This window comes from Rana temporaria, chromosome 1, assembly GCF_905171775.1.
Source record: "Rana temporaria chromosome 1, aRanTem1.1, whole genome shotgun sequence".
Lineage (NCBI taxonomy): Eukaryota > Metazoa > Chordata > Amphibia > Anura > Ranidae > Rana > Rana temporaria.
In genome coordinates, this window is record NC_053489.1 from 54,692,976 (window position 1) to 54,715,802 (window position 22,827).

The 22,827-nt window shown below is 46.0% G+C and overlaps 1 protein-coding gene across 1 annotated transcript in view; it reads right to left on the reverse strand.

Moving 5' to 3' along the window:
- Positions 1–22,827, reverse strand: part of ADAMTS12 (ADAM metallopeptidase with thrombospondin type 1 motif 12) — a 646,291-nt gene that overhangs the window by 183,404 nt on the left and 440,060 nt on the right. The window contains exon 9 of the mRNA XM_040338094.1: positions 21,447–21,591. Within this exon, the coding sequence (XP_040194028.1) occupies positions 21,447–21,591 (145 nt within the window). The remainder of the gene's footprint in view (positions 1–21,446; positions 21,592–22,827) is intronic.

The following is a 22,827-nucleotide window of genomic DNA, read 5'->3' on the forward strand; positions in this document are numbered from 1 at the left end:
AACCTAAATATCTGAACCCAGAGTGTCAGGTGGGCTGGAAGGTTCGCAGGGTCATAGAGGCGCAGATGAACAGGTAACTCTAAGCAACCCCCAAGGGGGCAGTGCTACAGACATATTTTACCCTAGACACAGTGCTTTTTTGAGATAGTGCTGATCCTAACACAAAACATGTGAGAATAGAACTTGTTCCTGCTGGATATTTTATTAAAGGGAGAATACCCTGTGTGTGGCATCCCTGTTACTGGTACAATTGATTGCTTTGGTGGAGACAAGCCAAGCCAACACCTGAGAAGTGATTGTGGAATGTGGGGCCTGATCTTTTCTGGAGTGGCATGTGGAATATTGCCATTTTCCATTTTGGCAGTCATTTTTCCTGAGATAGTGAAAATTATTTTGCCACTACTACCAATTAATTTCTATATAAAGACTTTTGTTCTCACTGCTTCTAGGAAGAAGAAAACAATTCCTGCAGTGAGTGCGAGGGTGTATGTACAGTTAAACTGTTGATGAATACCATTCGATACACCTTGCACTCTTGCCACCTCCCAGCATTTATTCATATACAACAATAATCACATTGTATATTACATTGTATAGTTACTTCCAGCCAGGTTTCAGGAAGATATAAAACATTTTCTTGTTTACACCAATTAAACCGTACTTAGAAAATTCTAATATAATCCCAACTCCCCACAGATCATTCCCCTTCCTTCTATATATTTGTTTACTTTCTGGTTATTTTGTCTTTTATATAGTTTACGGGTAGCTATCTAGATTTCCAACAGATCTTATAATATAAAGTCTTGTTTACCAACCACTTCTAGGAAAAATAAAATAATACCTGCCAAGAATGCGAGGGTGTATGTTACAGATAAACTATTGAGAAATACTATTTGATATACCTTGTACACCTCCCAGCATGTATTCATATACAATAGTCATGATGTACAGTATATTGCTTAAATACTACCAGGCATGTTTCAAAAGATATAAAACATTTTAATTGTACCAGTTAAACCTTACTTTAAAACATTCCCATATAATCCCAAAGCCTTTTTTCCTTCTATAATTGTCCATGTACTTTCTGGACTAGTTTGACTTTTTATAGTTGACAGATAGATAGCCGATTGAGGGACAATTTGCAAAACTCAATATACAATGATCAAAATATAGAACACAGAACAGTAGGTTTGCGTAAAAAGAGAGCACAAGTTTACTAAAAAACACATTTTAGATAAATGTGGCAAAACGAACCCAGAGGGATTTGTTTGTACTTATTTGCCCTAATGGACTGTTTTTATATATTGTAATTTGTATGCAAATAAAATTCATTGGGCCAGATTCACAAAATAGATACGACGGCGTATCTCCAGATACGCCGTTGTATCTCTGAGATACGACGGTCGTATCTATGCGCCTGATTCATAGAATCAGGTTACGCATAGATTTCCCTAAGATCCGACAGGTGTAAGTGATTTACACCGTCGGATCTTAGGCTGCAATTATAGGCCGGCCGCTAGGTGGCGATTCCATTGCAGTTGGCGTAGAATATGCAAATGACTAGTTACGCCGATTCACAAACGTACGCTTTGCCCGTCGCTGTAAATTGACGTCGTTTCCATAGAGATACGCGGCGTAAAACTAAACCTGCCCTCTAGGTGGTCTAGCCAATGTTAAGTATGGCCGTCGTTCCCGCGTCGAAATTTGAAATTTCACGTTTTTTGCGTAAGTCGTCCGTGAATGGCGTCCTTGTAACATCATTTAGCGCAATGCACGTCGGGAAATGTTAGGGACGGAGCATGCGCAGTACGTTCGGCGCGGGAATGGTCCCCGCGCCATTTGAATTAGGCGGGCTTGCGCCGGGCGGATTTACGCTACGCCGCCGCAACTTTACAGGCAAGTGCTTTGTGAATCAAGCACTTGCCTGTAAAACTTGTGGCGGTGTAACGTAAATGTAATACGTTACGCCGCCGCAGAGTAAGCCGATTCTACCTGAATCTGGCCCACTGATTTAAACAAACCTTGTAATGTCCAAGAAAATCCTGCTGCCCCACTCTAGACAATTTTTTCTTAAACACTTCAGCCCCGGAAGGATTTGCCCCATTAATGACCAGGCCATTTTTTGCGATACGGCACTTGTGTCGCTTTGATGGTCGTGCGATGTTGTACCCAAACAAAATTTTACAACCTTTTTTCCCCAAAAATAGAGCTTTCTTTTGGTGGTATTTTATCAAAAAAAGACTGACAATTTTGAAAAAAAAAAAATCAGTTTAGGCCAATATGTATTCTTCTACATATGTTTGGTAAAAAGAAAAATCGCAATAGGCGTATATTCATGAAAAGTTAACACATCTACAAACTATGGGATAGATTTAGGGACTTTTTTGCCGGACTGCGATATTGCGGCGGACAAATCTGACCCCAAAAGGACACCTTTTGGGGACCAGTGACATTAATACATTAATCAGTGCTATAAAAAATGCACTGATCAATGAAAAAATTACACTGGTAGGGAAGGGGTTAACACTAAGGGGCGATCTAGCGGTTAAGTGTGTTCCCTAGGTGGGTTCTAGCTGTAGGGGGGATGGGCTGCTAGGGACATGACAGAGATCGCTGTTCCAGATCACTGGGAACAGACAATCTCTGACATGTCATCTGGCAGAATGTGAAATTGCCTTGTTTACATAGTTGAATAAAGATTGGAATTTGGGTCCCAAACCAAAAACCGGGAGGATTATGGGCGATTGGACTATTGCGGTACGATAAGCAATTGTAAAAAATGCACATGTAAAGGAAAATACAATTTTTATTAATATAAAACAATAAAATACAGACAAACATGCAATTAAAAAAGTGACACTACATGTGTATCACCACAGTAATCGACCCCTAGGAGGGGGAAGGTCATAGTGGGAATAGAGGTCACTGAGGGTTTCCCCGTTCTGCCTCTGTACACCACGATCGTGGGTTGTCGGTGGACATCTAGTCCATCTGACCCATGGGCACGCTCCCGTGGCGCGCGTCTGCCTTATCTCCTGTGCAAAGACTGATGTACACCTACGACGGTTAGCGGCTGGTCAACAAGCGGTTAAACTGGAACTTAGGTAAGAATTAAAAGCTAAAAAGCAGCGCTCCATGGGTAGGGTCATAAGTTTTATAAAGTACATCTAAGCTAGTAGATGGATGTAAAATGATTTATTGCCAGATAGCCGGATGTTAACAGCGTGATCCACGAATGAGCGGTGGACCCGGGGAAGCCGAGCAAAGCCACAAGATCTGGGCAGATGTAAAGGGACAAGAGCCTCATTTTAGGGTGGTGAACCGCAAGCCTTGACACTGTCGTGCCCCATGACCAGCCCCAGCTCTTCAACAGCAGCCATCTGAGTGTCCTCCCGCAGGTGCAGCTTTCCATCTAGCTTACCCATGGACCTTGGTCTCATGAGTGCTGCCATCGCGCTGTGTACTGTCTCTTCTCCACCGGACTGCCATCGTTCACTTTTTGGTTCAGGTATTTACCTCTCACAACTTACCAGCAAGCAACCTGGAGTATCTTCCTCCTACCCAGTTGTATTGTGTGGTACCGTTTTTGCCTTTTTTAAATTACCATTTTAAAAATGTTCTAAATTTTTTAATGCTTCACTCCATATTACTATTGACTATTTGCTGCATTTGTTTTTACATCTCAGGCCGCATACATACGTCCGAGGAACTCGACGTGCAAAACACATCGTTTTGCCCGTCGAGTTCCTTGTGAAGCCGCCGAGGATCTCGGCGAGCTGAAATTTCCCATTGAACAACGAGGAAATAGAGAACATGTTCTCTATTTCCTCGCCAAGATCCTCATTGGCTTCCTCGGCCGAAAGTGTACACCCGCCCGAGTTTCTCGGCAGAATTCAGCTCCGACCGAGTTTCTGGCTGAATTCTGCCGAGAAACTCGGTCGTGTGTACGGGGCCTCACAGTCATATATCAGACTGTGTAGAGACTGTTCTTCTTCATAGTGCAATAAATCGTTTTACATTCATGTACTTTATATAACTTATGGCCCTACCCATGGAGCGCCGCTTTATTGTTTTTTTGTTTCTAGTCTTCCATTTTCCAGTGGTTAGGCAGCTGCACTGGGTATGGTCCTGTTCCTACACCTACATATTGGACTGACAGCACTGGTGTGCACAGCCCATAACATTAGGGAGTGCCCGCCAGGTGAGAAGCGGGGGAGGGGGGTGGCGCCAGTCTCCGGCAATTTGTCCTGTTTTTCATTATCATTGAAAGTAAAAGAAAATCCAAAATGTTGGGTTGTCCCCAGACAAGTAAAAGAGGGGAAGTCTTCCCATGGGGACACTAGTTGTGGTGACCTGGGGGTCCCCAAGAAATTCCTTTAATTTGCATGGATTTCCTCTCACTTTCCTGCTTGGCTATGGGAAATGAAGTGAAGGGAAATCTCTGCAATGGGACAGAGATGGGGAAAAAAAATCTGACAGGGGTTATAACCCTCCCTTACTCTATCCAAAATGAAAAAGAAAATATTTTGGCCATAGTTCTATTTTAACACTAACTACTCTTAATAAGGTTCAGTCCCCCACCTTAACTCAAACCACAGCATAATGTATATAAACACATGCGCCAGTATGAACAAGGCATTATATAGTATATAACAAATATTAACCCCTTAACGCCCGCCGCACGACTATTTACGTCCGCAGAATGGCACGGACAGGCAGAAGGACGTATATATACGTCCTTGCCTTCTAGCGGATGAGGGGTCCGATCGGGACCCCCCCCCCGCTGCGTGCGGCGGGCGGGTTCCCTCGGGGAGCGATCCGGGACGACGGCGCGGCTATTCGTTTACACACGAGGAAACCGGTCATGTGTACATTTTCAGCGAGGAAACTGTCGAGAAACTCGACGAGCCAAAAAAGAGAACATGTTCACTATTTCCTTGACGGGAATGGAGAAAATTGGCTTGTCGAGTTTCGACGGCTTCACAAGGAACTCGACGAGGAACACGATGTGTTTCGCCCGTCGAGTTCCTCGATCGTGTGTACGAGGCCTGAGATTCTCTGCAGTTTTCTTGCCGAGAAACCCAAGAGTGTATATACTTACCTGGTCGCCGTGGAAACCCGCGCATGCTCGAAATGACTTTGACGCATGCGCGGTAGCTTCCACGGCAAAGGTAGGGTGAAGCAAGATGGCGGCGACGGCATTGAATGTGACGAGCGCATGCTCGTTGTATGCAACGACGTCACCGCGTTCTTGCCTTTCAAGAGAACCGCGGTTCTTTTGAAAGGTCTGTCTGTACACTCGGGCGGCAAGAGATTCTTGCCAAGAATCTCGTCGGGAAAAACAACGTTTTTTTCCTGACGAGATTCTTGCCCGTGTGTATGAGGCTTTCGATTTAGGGAAGGAACCCTTTTCCACTACATAGACACACTTTAGCAGTGATATTACACAAGTTACTTATTACCTGGTGATATTTAGAGATGTGTACCTTTCCATTACTGCGATTAAGCAACATCGGGTTCCCTGCATGTAATTGCTGCCGTAATACTATAGAAAAGCACTAATCTGATTAAACAATCTGGTACTAGCACTTTAAAATGCATATTAGTGCAGCCTAAGGAATAAACAAACCTTTTTAGAAGGCTTTATCTTTTGGTAGCCTTAATTATATTTCATGAAATGAGATAACAAACTTAAACTCTGACATGTTTCCAGGAGCAAATATTTCCATTATAATAAATACTAAAATAAGCTTTTAGCGCTATGCTTGCTACATGTAAATATGATTTTCTTCAAAGAAAACCATAGTGATTTTTTTTTTTTTTTTTTTTTAAATTGTTTTTATTGAAGTTTTCACAACATACAAAAAGAAAATTTAAACAGACAATACAAAGACATACATTTACACAGCTCAATTGTGCATATATTGTACAGGAAACTTTGTGCTATAAATCACTACCACAGTGTGCTTCAGTTGCAATGTCAGGCATGATGGAGGCAGGGGTGCACCCCGCCTCCAGTATGGCACCAACTCACGTGTCGACACCTGAGACTAATCCATATCAGCAGTGGGACCTATGTTAAATGGTAGACGTGGTGGTTATATGGAACAATCATCCAACAGTTTCCGACTCAGCCAACCAGGCTCGCCAAACTTTATCATACTTCTGTGGACATCCACGGTTGAAATATGTATCTTTGTACAGGGGGAGGCTGGAGTTGACCAGACGTCTCCACTGCACCAGGCAGGGGGGTGTGGGTTTCTTCCAGTGCATAGCAATATTCTTTCGTGCATAAAAAAGTAGCAGGCTTATCAGTGTACGTTTAGCTGAGGACGGAACAATGTTTTCAACGATACCCAGGAGGCAGACTTCCATTGCCAGGGGCAGTTGGACTGCTGCAACCTTGTTAACCAATGTTAGCACCTTCTCCCAATATTGTTTCACTGCAGGGCACTGCCAGAAGATGTGAGAGAAGTCGCCAGGGGAGGCGCTGCATCTCCAACACTCCGGGGAGTGCGCGGGGTTCATTTTATGAAGTCTATGCGGGGTGAAGTATGCTCGATGCACAATTTTAAATTGCACTAGTCTGTCCCGAACCGAGACCAGGGTGCTAAAGGGAAGGTCCCACACGTCGTCCCAATCGTCCGTGTCCAATGTGGGTATGTCACTCTGCCACCTGGATCTCAGCCCGTCCAGGGGAGGGAGAGACGCAAAGGTCAGGAAGGAGTACAAGCGCGAAGTGGGCTTCGCATCACAGCCAAACCTAAGCGTTCTCTCCAGCTCCGACTGGGCCAAGATGCATGTTGACCGAGGAAATTGAGCTGTAAACGCATGTGACAGTTGGTGATGTCTGAAGACATAGTGTGGAGGTAGGTTAAATGTGGACCGGAGCTCCTCGAAGGGCATCAACTCATTTTGCGAGACAATGTGTGACATCAACTTGATGCCGCGTCTCGACCACGCAACAGGATCTGGAAGTCTATAGAAGTGGTCTAAGGTAGGGTTCAGCCAGATAGGGGCATTGGGGGAGACCTCGGTGGGTTTGCACTTTTCAATAGCTAGCCCCGTCCGCCACGCCCGTAGCGTGGTAAGCATGGAAGGTGTCAGGGGGTACGGCGCGCCTGGGCCCCGGAACAACAAGAACCGGAGGGCCTCCAGCGAGCCGACCACCGAGGCTTCCAGGGCGGTGGAGGTGTTAGTCCCGTCCGGGCTCAACCACCAGGCAGCAGTCACCAACTGGGTTGCCAGAAAGTATTTGTAGCAGTCGGGGAATGCCATTCCCCCCTGCGTCCGTGGCCTCATTAGCGTTGTCAATTTGTATCGTGGCGGAGAGGTGCCCCAAATGAAAGAGGAGAAAATTCGGTTCAATTTGCAAAAGAAGGACTTGGGCACCCACTGAGGGGAGTGGCGGAAGAGGTACGTAAGCTTTGGGACGATTTTCATTTTAAGGAGATTAACCCTTCCCCAGACAGATAGCGGGAGATTTTCCCAGGCCTTAATCCTCGACTGAGTCTCCAGGAGGACTGGGGTCAAATTTAGTAGAATAAAGTCTGTGGCCAAGGCTGAAACATGTACTCCTAGGTACTTGAATGAATCAACCCAACAGAGAGGACTATCAGGTGGGGAGGTAGACCTGGCCGCTTGGTCAATCGGGAAGAGCAGCGACTTGGACCAATTCACCCTGAGTCCAGTGACCAGGGCGAACGCGTCCAGCACAGTCAGTGCACCCTGCAGCGAGGGACCCGCGTCATTTAAGAATAGCAGCATATCGTCCGCGTACAGGGCCACCCTCTCCTCCAGCAAGCCCACACGAAGTCCTTTAATAAGTGGTGAGGTGCGGAGAGCCTCCGCCACCGGTTCAATGGCAAGGGCAAAAAGGGCTGGAGAGAGAGGGCAACCCTGCCTCGTTCCCCGGTAAAGCCTGAAGGGGACAGATAGTCCCCCATTCAGACGCACCGAGGAGGTGGGAGCCCTGTATATTACCTGAAGCCAGTCGATAAATCGTAAGGGGAATCCCATTCTTCGCAACGTTTCCCATAGAAAAGGCCATTCGACTGTGTCGAAGGCCTTTTCGACGTCCAACGAGGCCACAGTCCTCGTTCCTACGTTTAGGTGTTGGGTGTGTATGTTGGTGAAAAGCCTTCTGAGGTTCACATCCGTGGACCTCCGGGGCATGAACCCCGTCTGATCTGAGTCTATTACCGTGGGCAGCATGGGATACAATCGAAGGGCGAGAAGTTTAGTCAGGATTTTAAAGTCGGTGTTAAGGAGAGCAATGGGCCGGTACGAAGCACATAGAGTTGGGTCCTTAGGAGGTTTGTATATCAGTGTCAAGTGTGCATGGTACATGGACAAAGGGAGGTTCCCGTCTGTCAGGCTGGAAGTGTATATCTGGGCCAACAAGGGGGCCAGGAGGCCCACATGCGCCCTGTAAAAATCTAGGGGGAGTCCATCTGGGTCAGGCGCCTTCCCCGGCGGGAAGGACTGAATGGCGTTCTGTACCTCGAGGGCCGTGATCGGTTTAACCAAAGTCTCTCTCTCCCCGTCCGAAAGCCAGCCTAATGCCAACGGGTCCATCAAAGCGTTCAGGGACTCAGGTCGGAATTCTGTGGGCAAACTGGAGGAATATAACGTCTTATAGAAATCCCCAAAGGTTTGGAGAACATCTTGTTGGGAGGATACGGTTCCCCCCCCAGGAGTCTGAAGGGACGAGATTGTCGTGAGGGGTTGGTCGTGGTGGGCCATCATAGCCAGCAGGCGACCATTGCGGTCCCCTTGTTCAAAGGCCCGCTGCTTGCCCTTGTGGATCTCTAGGCGCGTTGCCTCTGCCAGATGTAGCTGCATGTCCCTTTGGGCCACCATCAGAAGATCAAAGATCAGAAGATCAAAGTGATCCGGGGTGGGGTCCAAATTGTATCTGTCAGTGCTGTCAGTGGCGACGCGTTCTAGTTCACGAGTCTGGGCCGAGTGTTGTTTCTTGACATTGGCTATGGAGGAGATGTATTGCCCTCTAGTGTATGCCTTAAAGGCATCCCAGACAACCCCGGGGGAGGAAGTTCCTGCGTTATGTACCCAGAACTCAGAGAGTAGGGGGGGTAAGGTTTCAGCTATGTCGGGGTGAGTGACCCACTGCGCTCCCAGCCGCCAAAGCGCAGCACTGCGCGATGTCGGAGACCGGAGCTCTACTACCAAAGATCCGACAGCCCGCTAGAAAGATATTCCGCCCCCAACACATCCGCTAACAGTGCGGGGTTGGAGAAGGCCAAATCTATCCGAGACGCCGTCTTGTAAGAAGCCGAGAAGCACGAATAAGCCCTCGCCCCCGGGTGCTTCCATCTCCAGATCTCCTCCAGACCCACCGCCTGAGCCCAGGCAGGCAGGTCTAGGGATCTATGTTTAGGCGGTACCGGCCTATCTAAATCATGTGACAGGATAGAATTAAAGTCCCCCATTATCAGAACCCTCCCCGGACAGAACGGGGTAATCTTATCCATCACCTCGTACAGTAAGGCAGGCGAGAAGGGGGGGGGGGATGTAGAGGTTAACAATGATGTATTTCTGAGCCCAAAGCGTGAAGACCAATATCACATATTTACCTAGGGGGTCCGTACGGACCTCCTCAATCACACAAGGGAAATTTTTGTGAATAAGGATTGACACCCCCCTGGCATAAGTAGAATAAGTAGCATGTATTGCCCGTTGAACCCATGGCTTTTTAAGAGTTAGGATCTTGCTGCCCATAAGATGAGTCTCCTGAAGCAGAATGAGCTGGGGTGAGCGGGTTTTTAGGTACTGGAAGAGGGTGGCATGCTTAAACTTCGAGTTCAGGCCCCTGACATTCCAAGAGAGAATGGAGAATGAGTCAGGCGAGCGGTCAGCCATTCGGTAGAATAGACAAAAAATGGAAAGGATAACTATCTAGGCACACCCCAGGGCATCCCAGGGGCAGCAAGATCCCAAGCACACAGCACTGTACATTGCAAGTATCTATGTATGGCACATTCAAAAGGCAGTAAAAGTCATTGAGCATAGCACATTGAACAGACAACAAGAATAACAACATTCCCAGGCACTGGGTGCCTATCCTACTATGTCCCGGCCCCCGAACAACGGTCAGGAGGGGCGGGAATAGTTTTTTTTCCCCAATAAACAGTCAAAAAAGGGTGTAAATGAGCCCCTAAAAATTGGGGGCCCTACACAACAGGCGCCAGGTCGCCTACTTTGGTACCCGGCAGCGGGTATAACACAGACCAACGGTCGGTGTCCAGGCTATTAATAGCGAACGTGTCCAAAAAAAAAAAAAAAAACACAACAGCGGAGGGGGCGATTCACACAGGGGGGGGGTAGCAACCTGGAGTGCCACCACGTCCGTGGGCCGAGAAGGTGTATTCTAGTTTGTGCACTGAGCAGCTACCGCTCCTATGGACCACAAGAGAGCTGATTCCCAAGCAGAGCAATGCATAGCTGCCGCCTCCCAGAGTCCATCAAGGAGGGGGGAGCCCGTGGGAGGTCGGGGTCACATAAGTATGCAGGAAGAAAAATGATGAAAAGTAAAAATTGAAATACTAGGCAAAGGCGAAATAAAATTGGGAAAGGGACCACAGGTGCATGTATAGGGAACAGGGAGAGGATGACGGAGCCCGAGTCTAATGCCAGGAAACATCGCAGGTAGGCCAGTCAATCCGCAGATCCAGCAGTATAGGGAAGTGGGGGAGGCGGGGGGGCAGCCCCGATTACTGTAAAACAGGCCTGAGCGGCTCACAAAAGGGAACAGAAAAGTAAAAATGTAAAAAATGTAAAAAATGTGAGCAGAGCAAAATTAAAAGAAAAAGGGGGGTGTATCCAGGGGATGGGAGCCTGTGCAGGCACAGGGGGGCAATGTCGGAAAGGTGGCAATGCCGGCCGTCTCGCCAGATGTGGGGGGGCTGACATCACAGGGGGAGCCAAGTGGGCAACAAAGAAGGATACTTGCCACGAAGTGGAGACCCTCAGCGACTCTCCAACCACGACATGGCCGCCTCTGGATCCATGAAGAAGCGTGTGCGGTCCCCGTCGATCACCCGCAACTTGCTGGGATAGAGTAGGCTAAATTTGAGGCCTTGATCCCGCAGGCATCTTCTCACCTCTGTGAAGGAGCGACGTCGGTGCTGCACCTCTGGAGAGTAGTCAGGGAACAACATGATCTTGGCTCCGTTGTAGAGTAGGTCTCGCTTCTCTCTGGCAGCAGCAAGGATACGGTCCCTGTCTCTGTAATTTAGCAGGCGGAGGAGGAAAGGCCGAGGAGGGGCTCCCGGGATCGGAGGCTTGGGGGGGACCCGGTGAGCTCTTTCCACGACGAAAGTAGGCGGCATGGCCGGCAGGCCCAGGAGGTCAATCAGGAAAGTCTCAGTGAATTCTGCAGGCCTGGGGCCCTCCGCCCTCTCAGGGAGGCCAAGGATCCTAATATTATTCCTCCTGAGCCTGTTTTCGGTGTCTATAGATTTCTCTTGCAGGGCCTTAACCTGGAGTTGCAGGGCATGCAGGTCCCTGGAGTCCGCTCGTGTGGAATCCTCCAGCTGTGAGATGCGGCCCTCCGCCTCCATGAAGCGGGCCCTAAATTTGTCCATGTCATGGCGGATCAAGCTGACATCCGCAACTAGGTGGTCAATTTTGACCATGACTGAGTCCCGACCCTCCTTGATCGCCGCCAGAAGCTCAGCGTGCGAGGCGGCGTGGGATGGCTGCGGATTAAGGGAGGCTGGAGAGGCAGCCGACATCTCCTGTGCTGGAAGCCTCGTGGGCAAGATGGCCGCCGCAGCTCGGTCCCCTGTCCCCCCGGAGGAGCGCAGCTTACCCGGAGACAGTGGAGGGGGTCTCGGAGTACCGGGTGCCCTCTTGCGCCCCAGGGTGTCGGGCTGGTGGGTACTGGAAGAAGGAAACAGCGCTGAAAAACTGCCCAGGATGACGGTAGGGGCGGAGCTCAGCTAGCACACGTCTGGTCTCGTTCACATCCCGGCCACGCAACCATAGTGATTTTTGGTCAATTTTATAAATGTTTTTATTTTTAGAGCTTTTAGGTTTTTAATTTAACCACTTGATGACCAGGCCATTTTTTGTGATATGGCACTACTTTACTTTAACTGACAATTGCGCGGTCGTGCGACGCTGGACCCAAATAAAATGTGTGTCCCTTTTTCCCACAAATAGAGCTTTTTTTTGGTGGCATTTGATCTGCGATCTTAATTTTTTGCGCTATAAACAAAAAAAGATCAACAATTTGGAAAAAATAAACAATATTTTTTACTTTCTGCTATAAAATACATCCAATAAAAAAGGTAACAAATCTAATTTCTTCATAAATTTCATCCAATAGGTATTTTGCTACATATTTTTGTTAAAAAAAATCCCAAAAAGCTTGCCCCCCTAGAGCTCTTAAAGCAGCCGACATATAGCTACACCGATTCGCCCAGGGGAGCCAACCTGGCACAGTATAATTCAACTGGTTAAACTATAATAGGATCATGCCTCAAAGATCTGTTATCTTTTCACTTCTTTTAACAGGCCAGGTCATCTAGCCAAAGTTTCAGTAACAGGCAGGGGCGGACTGACAACTTATGGGGCCCCCGGGCAATAGAAGATTATGTAGCCCCTGGGCTTACAGATGGCCACCTTGCAGGCAGTGCAGAGGCGGGGAAGCTAAAATCTTGGGATTTTCACATCAAAAGCATGTCGGTTTCGGACATATCAGGGACAGATGCAGGGCCGTCTTTACCGCAGGGCAAATGGGGCAGGTGCCCTGGGCCCTGTCTCTGATGGGGGCCCAAAGCAACCCCCTTTAAAAAAAAGGGGCCCCTGATGGCAACCCCCCTTTTTTTTATTTATTTTTAAATAATTTTTTTTTTTTTTTTAATATATTTTTATTTCTTATTAAAAGGACAATTTTTTTATGGGTTTTTTTATGGGTCCCCAGGGGCCCGGAGGCCCCCATAGCCCCAGATGGCAAGCCCCAGGGCCCCAGATGGCAACCCCCCTTTTTTTTATTTATTTAAAAAAAAAAAAAAAATTAATATATTTGTATTTCTTATTAAAGGGACAATTTTTTTTATGGGTTCCCAGGGGCCCGGAGGCCCCCAGGGCCCCATATGGCAACCCCCTATTTTTTATTTATTTTTAAATTAAAAAAAATATTTTTTTTTAATATATTTTTATTTTATTTTTTATTAAAGGGACAATTTTTTTTTAGAGGTCTGGGGGTCCCCAGGGGCCAGTAGTTCCCCAGGGCTCCAGATGACAACCCCCTTTTTTAATATAAAAAAAAACCTTTTTTATATATTTCTTTATTTCTTTTATATATAATATATATATATATATATATATATATATATATATATATATATATATATATATATATATATATATATATATATATAGATATATATAGATATATATATGTTATTATTATTATTATTATTATTATTATTAAAGGACCCAGAGGTCCCCAGGGATATTATTATTATATATTATTTTTTTTTTCTTTATTTTTTATATATATATATATATATATATATTTTTTTTTTATTAAAGGGCTCAGAGGTCCCCAGGTGGCAAACACCCTTTATTTTTTTTATAAATGTTTATTTTTTTTATTTGTGTTTATATATTATTATTTTTTTTATTAAAGGGCCCAGAGGTCCCCAGGGCCCTGGATGGCAACCCCCCCCCTTTTTTTTAAATAAATGTTTCTTTTTTATATATATTTTTTTATTTTTTATTAAAGGGCCCAGAGGTCCCGGATGGCAACCCCCTTTTTTTTGTAATTTATTTTTATTAAAAAAAAATTATTAAAGGGCCCAGAGGTCCCCAGGGCCCCAGATGGCAACCCCCTTTTTAAAATATATGTTTTATATATATTTTTTATTTCTTTTTTTCTTTTTATTAAAGGGCCCAGAGGTCCCCAGGGCCCCGGATGGCTACACCCCTTTTTTTATATATATTTTTCTTTATTTCTTTCTATATTTCTTTTTTTTTAAAGAGCCCACCGTTTCTACATTTGCGGCAGCCCCCCCCTGCTTCTCAATTTAAGGCGGCAGCACCCCCCCATCCCGGTTCTCTGCTCCAGGGGTCCCATGCCTGAAACTGTGTAAGTGGCCCCATAATTTCTGATGGCGGCCCTGCCGCCCGTTAAGCCCCTGTGCTGCCCACAAATCAGGCTGAAAATCATCAGCGGCACACAGCCAGTGACGGTACTGCTTCCCTTCCCAGTGTTTTAAAATGTACAGCACCCCTGGCTTCCCTTTAGACGTGCACTTCTCCCTTCCTGCCACTGGGTGCTGCTTGTATATAAAAGTGAATTAGAATGTGATTTTATAACATCCCCAGTTTGCTCTTCCTGAGGCTGACTTCTTCATGTCCTGCTCCTCAAGGTATGTCACTGTTTGCTAATCTATATTGTAAATAGAAGTTTTCTGTAGAGTGTGCCCAAAGTCTTTATAATATTTGATGATTCACTGCAGGTCAGGTCAGTGTTTTAAAAAGTTCCTCTATTTTACACATGGCATGGCATGGGGGTCACAGCACCGTCTGTCCATTCTGTATTAGCACCATGGGACGCCATTGCCATGTGTAAAATAGAGGAACTCTTTAAATCACAGACCAGACCTGCAGTCCAGGCTGAGTAAGGTCTCAGAGCACATGGCATTACTGTATGTATTTAACTGCTTGATGGGCTTATTTTGGGCCTGGCTGGTCACATGTATGTGTTTTGGCGGCCCACATTTGCGCAGGCACAGCAGCCCATTCATTTGAATGGGCTGCCATGCCTGCGTTTCCTGCAAAGAAAAGTGCATGCCTCATGTAATAGGCTGCGCACACGGCACGTCTATGCCCATCAGGCACTGAAATACAGCACTGTCTGTCTGCTGTGACTTATCTGCAGTTCCCGCACTGTCAAACTTGCTGCATCTTTAGACGTTTAGGTCACGCTTTTAAAAACACAGTGCGTTTGTGTGTGCAAGAACTGCAGGTAAGTAGTATGGTGCAAAAGCAGAATGGATTTCAAGGCAACTGTATTTTTAAAATGCTGAATGCACCTTTTTTCTGCAGGAAACAAAGGCATGACAGCCCATTCAAATCAATGGGCTGCTGTACCTGCACAAATGAGGGCCGCCAAAACATACATGTGAACCAGCCAGGCCCAAAATAAGCTGGAGGGGGGCCCAAAAAAATGTTTGCCCAGGGCCCAAACCATATTAAAGACGGCCCTGGACAGATGTAAAAAAAACATAGATTTTTACATACTGTCCCTGGTTTTACTGAGCCTGGCAACCCTGATGGGGCCCCCTAGTGGCATGGGGTCCTCGGGCAGTGCCTGAGTGACTCAATGGTCAGTCCGCCCCTGGTAACATTGGTCGGTGTTCATAAACGGAACTGGGTAAATAAAGGACCATCAATCCACCACTGAAAAACATACATTGATACGCAAGTGGTTTATTATACACAGTCTTGTACAGTTTCCATATGTAAAGCTAGAGTGCTGTTGCCATATAGCACATAGTATGCTAACGCTTTAAACTATTTGAAAAAAACGTATTTTGGTCATATACAGTACTTATTTTCTTCACTTTTTGGATTAAAGTCTATTTCCTACACAATAAAACATTTTTGATTGTCTCATTAATCATAGTGTCACCATAGATTTTTTTTCAGTAAACCTTCTTTTAACATTTCTGCTCCCCAAAGGAAAGCCCCATCCTTGGTACAATTCCTCCATGTTCTATACATTTGCCCCTTCATCAATCACAGTGACAGCTAATGATATCTCAAACTGTATTCTGATTCATAGGTTTAAAGTACAAAAAGGTTTCAAATACACTATTTTTTTTTTTAATACAAGTTAAGGCAAAAATGAAAGTGATATGATGATTTATCAATCAATTTACAAGAGGTTGAAAGAAAGGGAACAATGTAAGTTTATAACCCAGAACTAGTATAGAGATCGGGAATGTCCGAAGTCCTTACATGCTCACTCAGGCCTCGTACACACGACCGAGTTTCTCGGCAAAAACCAGCAAGAAACTTGCTGGGAGATATTTTTTTGCCGAGGAAACCGGTCGTGTGTACATTTTCGTCGAGGAAACTGTCGAGAAACTCGACGAGCCAAAACGAGAGCAAGTTCTCTATTTCCTTGACGGGAATGGAGAAAATTGGCTTGTCGAGTTCCTCTGCAGCCTAACAAGGAACTCGACGAGCAAAACGATGTGTTTCGCCCGTCGAGTTCCTCGGTCGTGTGTACGAGGCCTCATTCTTGATTAGCGACTCAAAGGGGGTTAATTACGAAAGGCAAATCCACAGTGCACTAAAAGTGCACTTGAAATTGCACTGAAAATGCACTTGAAAGTGCAGTCGCTGTAAATCTGAGGGGTAGATCTGAAATAAGGGGAAGCTCTGCTGGTTTTATCAAATGGGAAGGCCTGTTACAGCTATCAGAGGTAGTATTTCCCCACTAATTGTGGGTGACGGTTTGTGTCTCTGGGAGATGAAGTGCACATTTATTTTTTCCTGTTGCAGACATTAAAGGGGTCGTAAATGTTCGTTTTTTTTTCACTTTAATGCATACTATGCATTAAGGTGAAAAAAACCTGGCAATGACGGCCCTCCCAGCTCCCCGGTTTCACTTACCTAAGCCCCGAAACTCCGTGGGCTCATTCCCGCAACAGTTTCCCCCAGCTTGAGTCGGCTCTTCATTGGACATTAATAGCAGCGCAGTCATTGGCTCACGCTGCTGTCAATCATATCCAATGACGCGACGCGCCGGGAGCGGGGCCGAGTGATACAGTGAGCCAGGGCTGGACTGGGACAAAAATTTGGCCCTGGACTTCATCCAGACTGGCCCAATTTGACAGGTCTCTCCCATGGGGGCCAGACAACTCCCGCACCCCCCCGGTCACCCAAGCCCCCTCTCCCCCTTCACTAGCAACTAGCCGTTCTACTTTATTAGAGTAGAACGGTACCAGTGGGGAAGCTAGACATTATTTCACCTGGGGCAAAGAATCAGTTTGGTGCCCCCCGTATGGGACAAGATTAAGCAGAAGTGAGAAACTCCCAGGCCATAGCTGGTGAGTCAGCTGTCTGTCCCCTTCCCCATGCTCCTCTGTTGCCCCCCCTGCTTCTTTGTTCCCCCCAGGTGAGCGCTGTGGGCAGGGAGAGGAGGTGAGCGCTGTGGGAAGGGAGAGACAGAAGAGCGGAGGGGGCGGCGGTCCGCTGTCACTGAAGCCGGCCCACTGAGCCATTGGCCCACTGGGAAACTCCCTGTAGTCCCAATGGCCAGTCCATCCCTGCAGTGAGCGGCTATAGCCGCCGGCTGATTTACGGGAGCGTGCCCGCAAGAGCTTTCCACCATGCGAGCTCACTCGCATGAAAGTGGAAAGTTCTTGCAGGGGGAAGCTGAGACAACCGCCAAAGGGACCCCAGAAGACCAGGTTCGGGGCCACTCTGTGCAAAACGAGCTGCACAGTGGAGGTAAGTATAACATGTTTGTTATTAAAAAAAAAAATCTCTCTTTACGGTAGTGATCCTTTAACAGCAATGAAGCCTGGACAGAGGTTGTCTACCCTCAACATTCTATCCAAAAAGAAGACAAACATATTTTGGCTGCAGTTATACTTTAAGAATGACCTAGTTGAAAAGATGAAAATTCTTTAAGGCCTCGTACACACGACAGGACATATCCGATGAAAACGGTCTGTGGACTGTTTTCATCGGACATGTCCGCTGGGGGATTTTGGTCTGATGGCTGTACACACCATCAGACCAAATTTCACGCGGACAGCGAACGCGGTGACGTGGCCGCGCCGTAGCCGCGACGATGAAGCGACCCTGGAAGGTCAATGCTTCCACGCATGCGTCGAATCACTTTGACGCATGCGAGGGCTTTCGGCCGAGCGGACATGTCCGGTGAGTCGTACAGACGACCGAACATGTCCGACGGACAGGCTTCCAGCGGACATGTTTCTTAGCATGCTAAGAAACATTTGTCCGCTGGAAACCTGTCCGATCCGCCGGAAAATTGTCCGGTTGGCCGTACAGACGACCGAACATGTCCGCGGAAACTGGTCCGCGGACCAGTTTCAGCAGACATGTTCGGTCGTGTGTACGAGGCCTTAGAGAAAGAAGCAAAAGTTAAAGCGGAGGTCCACCTGAATTTTTATTATTTTTTAAAAGCCTGCAGCTACAAATACTTACCTGTCCAGCGCACCCGCGATGCCATGCTCGGTGAGTGAATCAGAAAGTGAAGCCTTGCGAATTCGATGCCCGGTTCCCTACTGCGCATGCCCGAGTAGCGCGGCGTGCCGTCACTGGTCCCCGCTCTCTCCTGGGAACAATGTGTAACCCAAGAGACAGTGGGGGAGACAGGAAGTAGCGTAGACTCCCACAGGAGTCTATGCCTGGAAGTGGGAGCAAATACCTACCTTAGACAGGTATCTGCACCCCCCTCCCCCTGAAAGGTGGCAAATGTGTCACCGGAGGGAGGGGGGGTTCAGAAAAGCGGAAGTTCCATTTTTGGGTGGAACTTCGCTTTAAAAAATAAACTACATTTTTGTTGAGAAAAAAATCACCCCTTTGGGTGGTCAATGTATAGTGCATTCCAAGGATTTTAGAAAATGTTGTTGCAGATTCCTACCTGTTTCTGCTCTTACGAAAAAGCTGTTTGATTTAAACATGTCCTTTGGTACTGATTCTGAATGTGGGGATCTGGTTCATTATAATCAGCTGGTGAACTCTCAGGCCTCGTACACACGACAGAGTTTCTCGGCAGAATTCACCGAGAAACTCGGTCAAAACCCGGATTCTGCCGAGAAACTCTGTCGTCTGTACAGTTTTGGCTCGATGGAGCCCCCGAGGAACTCGACGAGAAAATAGAGAACATGTTCTCTATTTTCTCGTTGTCCTCGTTCTTCTATGGGAGAAGCCGGCCCGCCGAGCTCCTCGGCGGCTTCATCCCAAAACTCGACGAGGAACTCGACGTGCCAAGCACGTCGAGTTCCTCTGTCGTGTGTACGGGGCCTCAGTGCTCTAATGAGAAAAGCTGCAGGGTCTGCTTACCATTATAAGTATTTAACCCTAGGGGAGTATCTCACCAAATTCTGACTTGTGTCTTGGTGTAGACTTCTTGGAAAATCAGTAAACCAATCACACAAGCAGGAAATTACATTTTCGGAGACTTTCTGCAAATCAAGGTTGCCAAATTGCATTGAGTTTTACAGAAAAGTACAGTGGCAGCAGCTTAAAATGAAAAGGTAACATAAAATTACAACATGGCACTAGCAATTTGGATATACTATATAATTTTTTTATTTGCTATATTTCAACAAATGTAGAGTTATCCTTAAAGGGGTTGTAAAGGTTTGTTTTTTATTTTCTAAATAGGTTCCTATAAGCTAGTGCATTGTTGGTTCACTTACCTTTTCCTTCAATTTCCCTTCTAAGGCCTCGTACACACGACCGTTTTCCTCGACAGAATTCATCAAGAAACTTGGTGGGAGAGCTTTTTTGCCGAGGAAAACGGTCGTGTGTATGTTTTTCATCGAGAAAACTGCCGTGAAACTCGATGAGAAAAAAAGAGAACAAGTTCTCTTTTTCCTCGTCGGGAGTCTCAATTTCCTCGTCGGGCTGGTTTTCGACGAGAAACACGTTCGTGTGTATGCTTAGAAACCCGCACATGCTCAGAAGGGTGGCGCCAGTGGAATCAAACTTCCCCTTTATAGTGCCGTCGTACGCGTTTTACGTCACCGCGTTTGAGAACGACGAGATTTTGTCTTGACAGCGTGTACGCAAAGAAAGCTTGTCAAGATTCTCGACAAGCCTGACAATGAACTCGTCGACGAAAATGATGTTTAATTTACGACGAGTTCCTCGGTCGTTTGTACGAGGCCTTAATTTTTTTTTTTCTTTGTCTGAATTTCTCACTTCCTGTTCCTCCTCTGTAAGCTGTTCTGGCTGACTAATCCCCAGCCAGAACAGCTCGGATGATGGGGGCAAGCTTACTAAGGAGACACAGGAAGTGAGAAATTCAGACAAAGAAAAAAAACATTTAGAAGGGAAATCAAAGGAAAAGGTACAATGCACTAGCTTACAACCCCTTTAAATCTTGTTCAGTTTGTGACCATACAGAAGATAGGGTACAAGGTTTGACTGAATAACATTTCAGAGTTACAGAGCATAATGATAAACAATAGACAGTAATATTGATGGTAATTTCAATAGACTTCCATGCACATGATCGCTGTCGCCATATTATTTGCCTGGTGTGAAATAGGGGCATTGACCTAAGTCGGGTAGTGTAATTATGTTCTTTTTCTATGTAATAAGACCATTATTAAAGGGTTTGTAAAGGAATTTTTTCTTTATCTTAATAGCTTCCTTAATGCAGTGCTGTTTTCATGTCCTCATTGTTCGTTTTTGCTCTCAAGTTGCTGTAATATTTCTCTGATCTCCACACTTCCTGGTTGTCTGTTTCCTGATAACCACAGTGCCGGGAGCTTTCTCTCTGTGGTCACTAATCAAGGAGGTGTGATTACTGTGGGGCAGATCCACGTACCTTTGCGCCGGGCACAGCGTATCTAAGATACACTACGCCGTAACTTATTTATTTTATTTTGAATCCTCAAAGAATTTGCGCCGTAAGTTATGGCGGCGTAGTGTATCTCTGGCGGCGTAAGGGCGCGGAATTCAAATGGATGTAATGGGGGCGTGTTTTATGTAAATACGTTGTGACCCGACGTAAACAACGTTTTTTTTAAACTGCGCATGCGCCGTCCGTGGGGGTATCCCAGTGCGCATGCTCGAAATTAAGCCGGAACAAGCCAATGCTTCCGACGTTGACGTCATTCTACGCAAATCCCTATTCGCGAACGACTCACGCAAACAACGTAAAAATTTCAAATTTCTACGCGGGAACGACGGCCATGCTTAACATTGAGTACGCCTCATAACAGTAGCTTTAACTATACGCCGGAAAAAGCCGAACGCAAACAACATAAAAAAAAATGCGCCGGACGTACGTTCGTGGATCGATGTAACTAGCTGATTTGCATACTCGACGCGGAATTCGACGGAAACGCCACCTAGCGGCCGCCAAAAAATTGCAGCTTAGATCCGACGGCGTACTAAGACGTACGTCTGTCGGATCCATCCGAGATGTCGTTGTATCTTGTTTTGAAGATACAAAACAAAGATACGACGCGCAAAATTTGAAATTACGCGGCGTATCAAGAGATACGCCGGCGTAATACTTTTGTGGATCTGCCCCAAAGTGAACCTATCATGAAACTTCTCACTTCACGGGAATCAACAAGGCACATTACCGAAACACATTCTTATTTAGAGTAACAAGTCATTTCCTTCCTGTCATGAATGAATAATTGAATTGAAACTACTATAGGCAATATGAATCCAAAACACAAGCTTACTTCAACTAATTCACAGAATGTAGCGTTGGGTCCATACTGCAGCTGGCACTGGTGATTGACATCATACAAAACTCCTGGAGCAATCAGCGGATGTTTGAAATCTTTCTTTGCTGGCAAGTCATCCAGACATGATCCCCAACCCCGACTGTAGAACAGAAATAAAAGGTAATAAAACATGGGAGCAAGGGCGGATATTTTAAAGTTCAAGGCAAAAAACATATTTTGTTGGATGAATGGAATTGGTTGCATTAGACCCCATTCACATCTAGGCGACAAAACGCCCGACGCCGGACGCTCGTGCCGCTGGAGGGGAGAATTCCCATTGCTGTCTATGGAGATGGTTCACATCTCATAGACGCCGTACGCCTGTCGCCTGAAAAAAAGTCCCGGACCCTTTTTTTCAGGCGATATTGACAGCAATGGGAAGGATTTAAAAAAAAAAAAAAAAGATACACTATTCGCAGCAAAATACGCCGCGTACGCGGCGTTGCTTGTCGCGAAGGTGTGAATGCAGCCTTAATTGCAAAACCTACAAGACAAGCAGTAGACAAACTGTTTTTAAAACATGTCATAATTATTTCCTGTAGGTTTTCCAGGAAAACATAGGGAGGGATTTACTAAAACTGAAGCACTCAGAATCTGGTGCAGATGTGTATGGTAGCCAATCAGATTTTAATACATTTCCCCCAAAGTGACCATAAGGTCATTGATGTAGCTTCAAACCTATGCGCCCCAATGCAAATCTTGCATAGTAGCCTTACCTTCTTTACAGTGGCCTCACACACCACTTTACTGGGATCTAGAGCTGCACGATTCTGGCCAAAATGAGAATCACTGTTTTTTTGTGTAGAATCAAAATCAAGATTCTCGCGGCATAAAATCTTTCACATTATACAAAAAAAATTTGGGCAAACTTTACTGGTTAGTTCTTTTTAATTAATTAAAGTAATTTTTCCCAAACAATTGCATTTGAAAGACCGCTGCGCAAATACAGTGTGACATAAAATATTGCAACAATCACCATTTTATTCTCTAGGGTCTCTACAAAAAAATATATATATAATGTTTGAGGGTTCTAAGTAAAATGATTTTAAAAGTGATTTTAACTTGAAAACAACAAATGTCAGAAAAAGGTTTAGGCCCGGATTCAGAAAGACTTACGACGGGCGTATCTGTAGATACGCCGTCGTAAGTCCGAATCCGAGCCGTCGCAACTTTAAGCGTATGCTCAAATTGAGATACGCTTAAATGTTGCTAAGATACGACCGGCGTAAGTCTCCTACGCCGTCGTATCTTAACTGCATATTTACGCTGGCCGCTAGGGGCGTGTACGCTGATTTACGCCTTGAATATGTAAATCAGCTAGATACGCCCATTCATG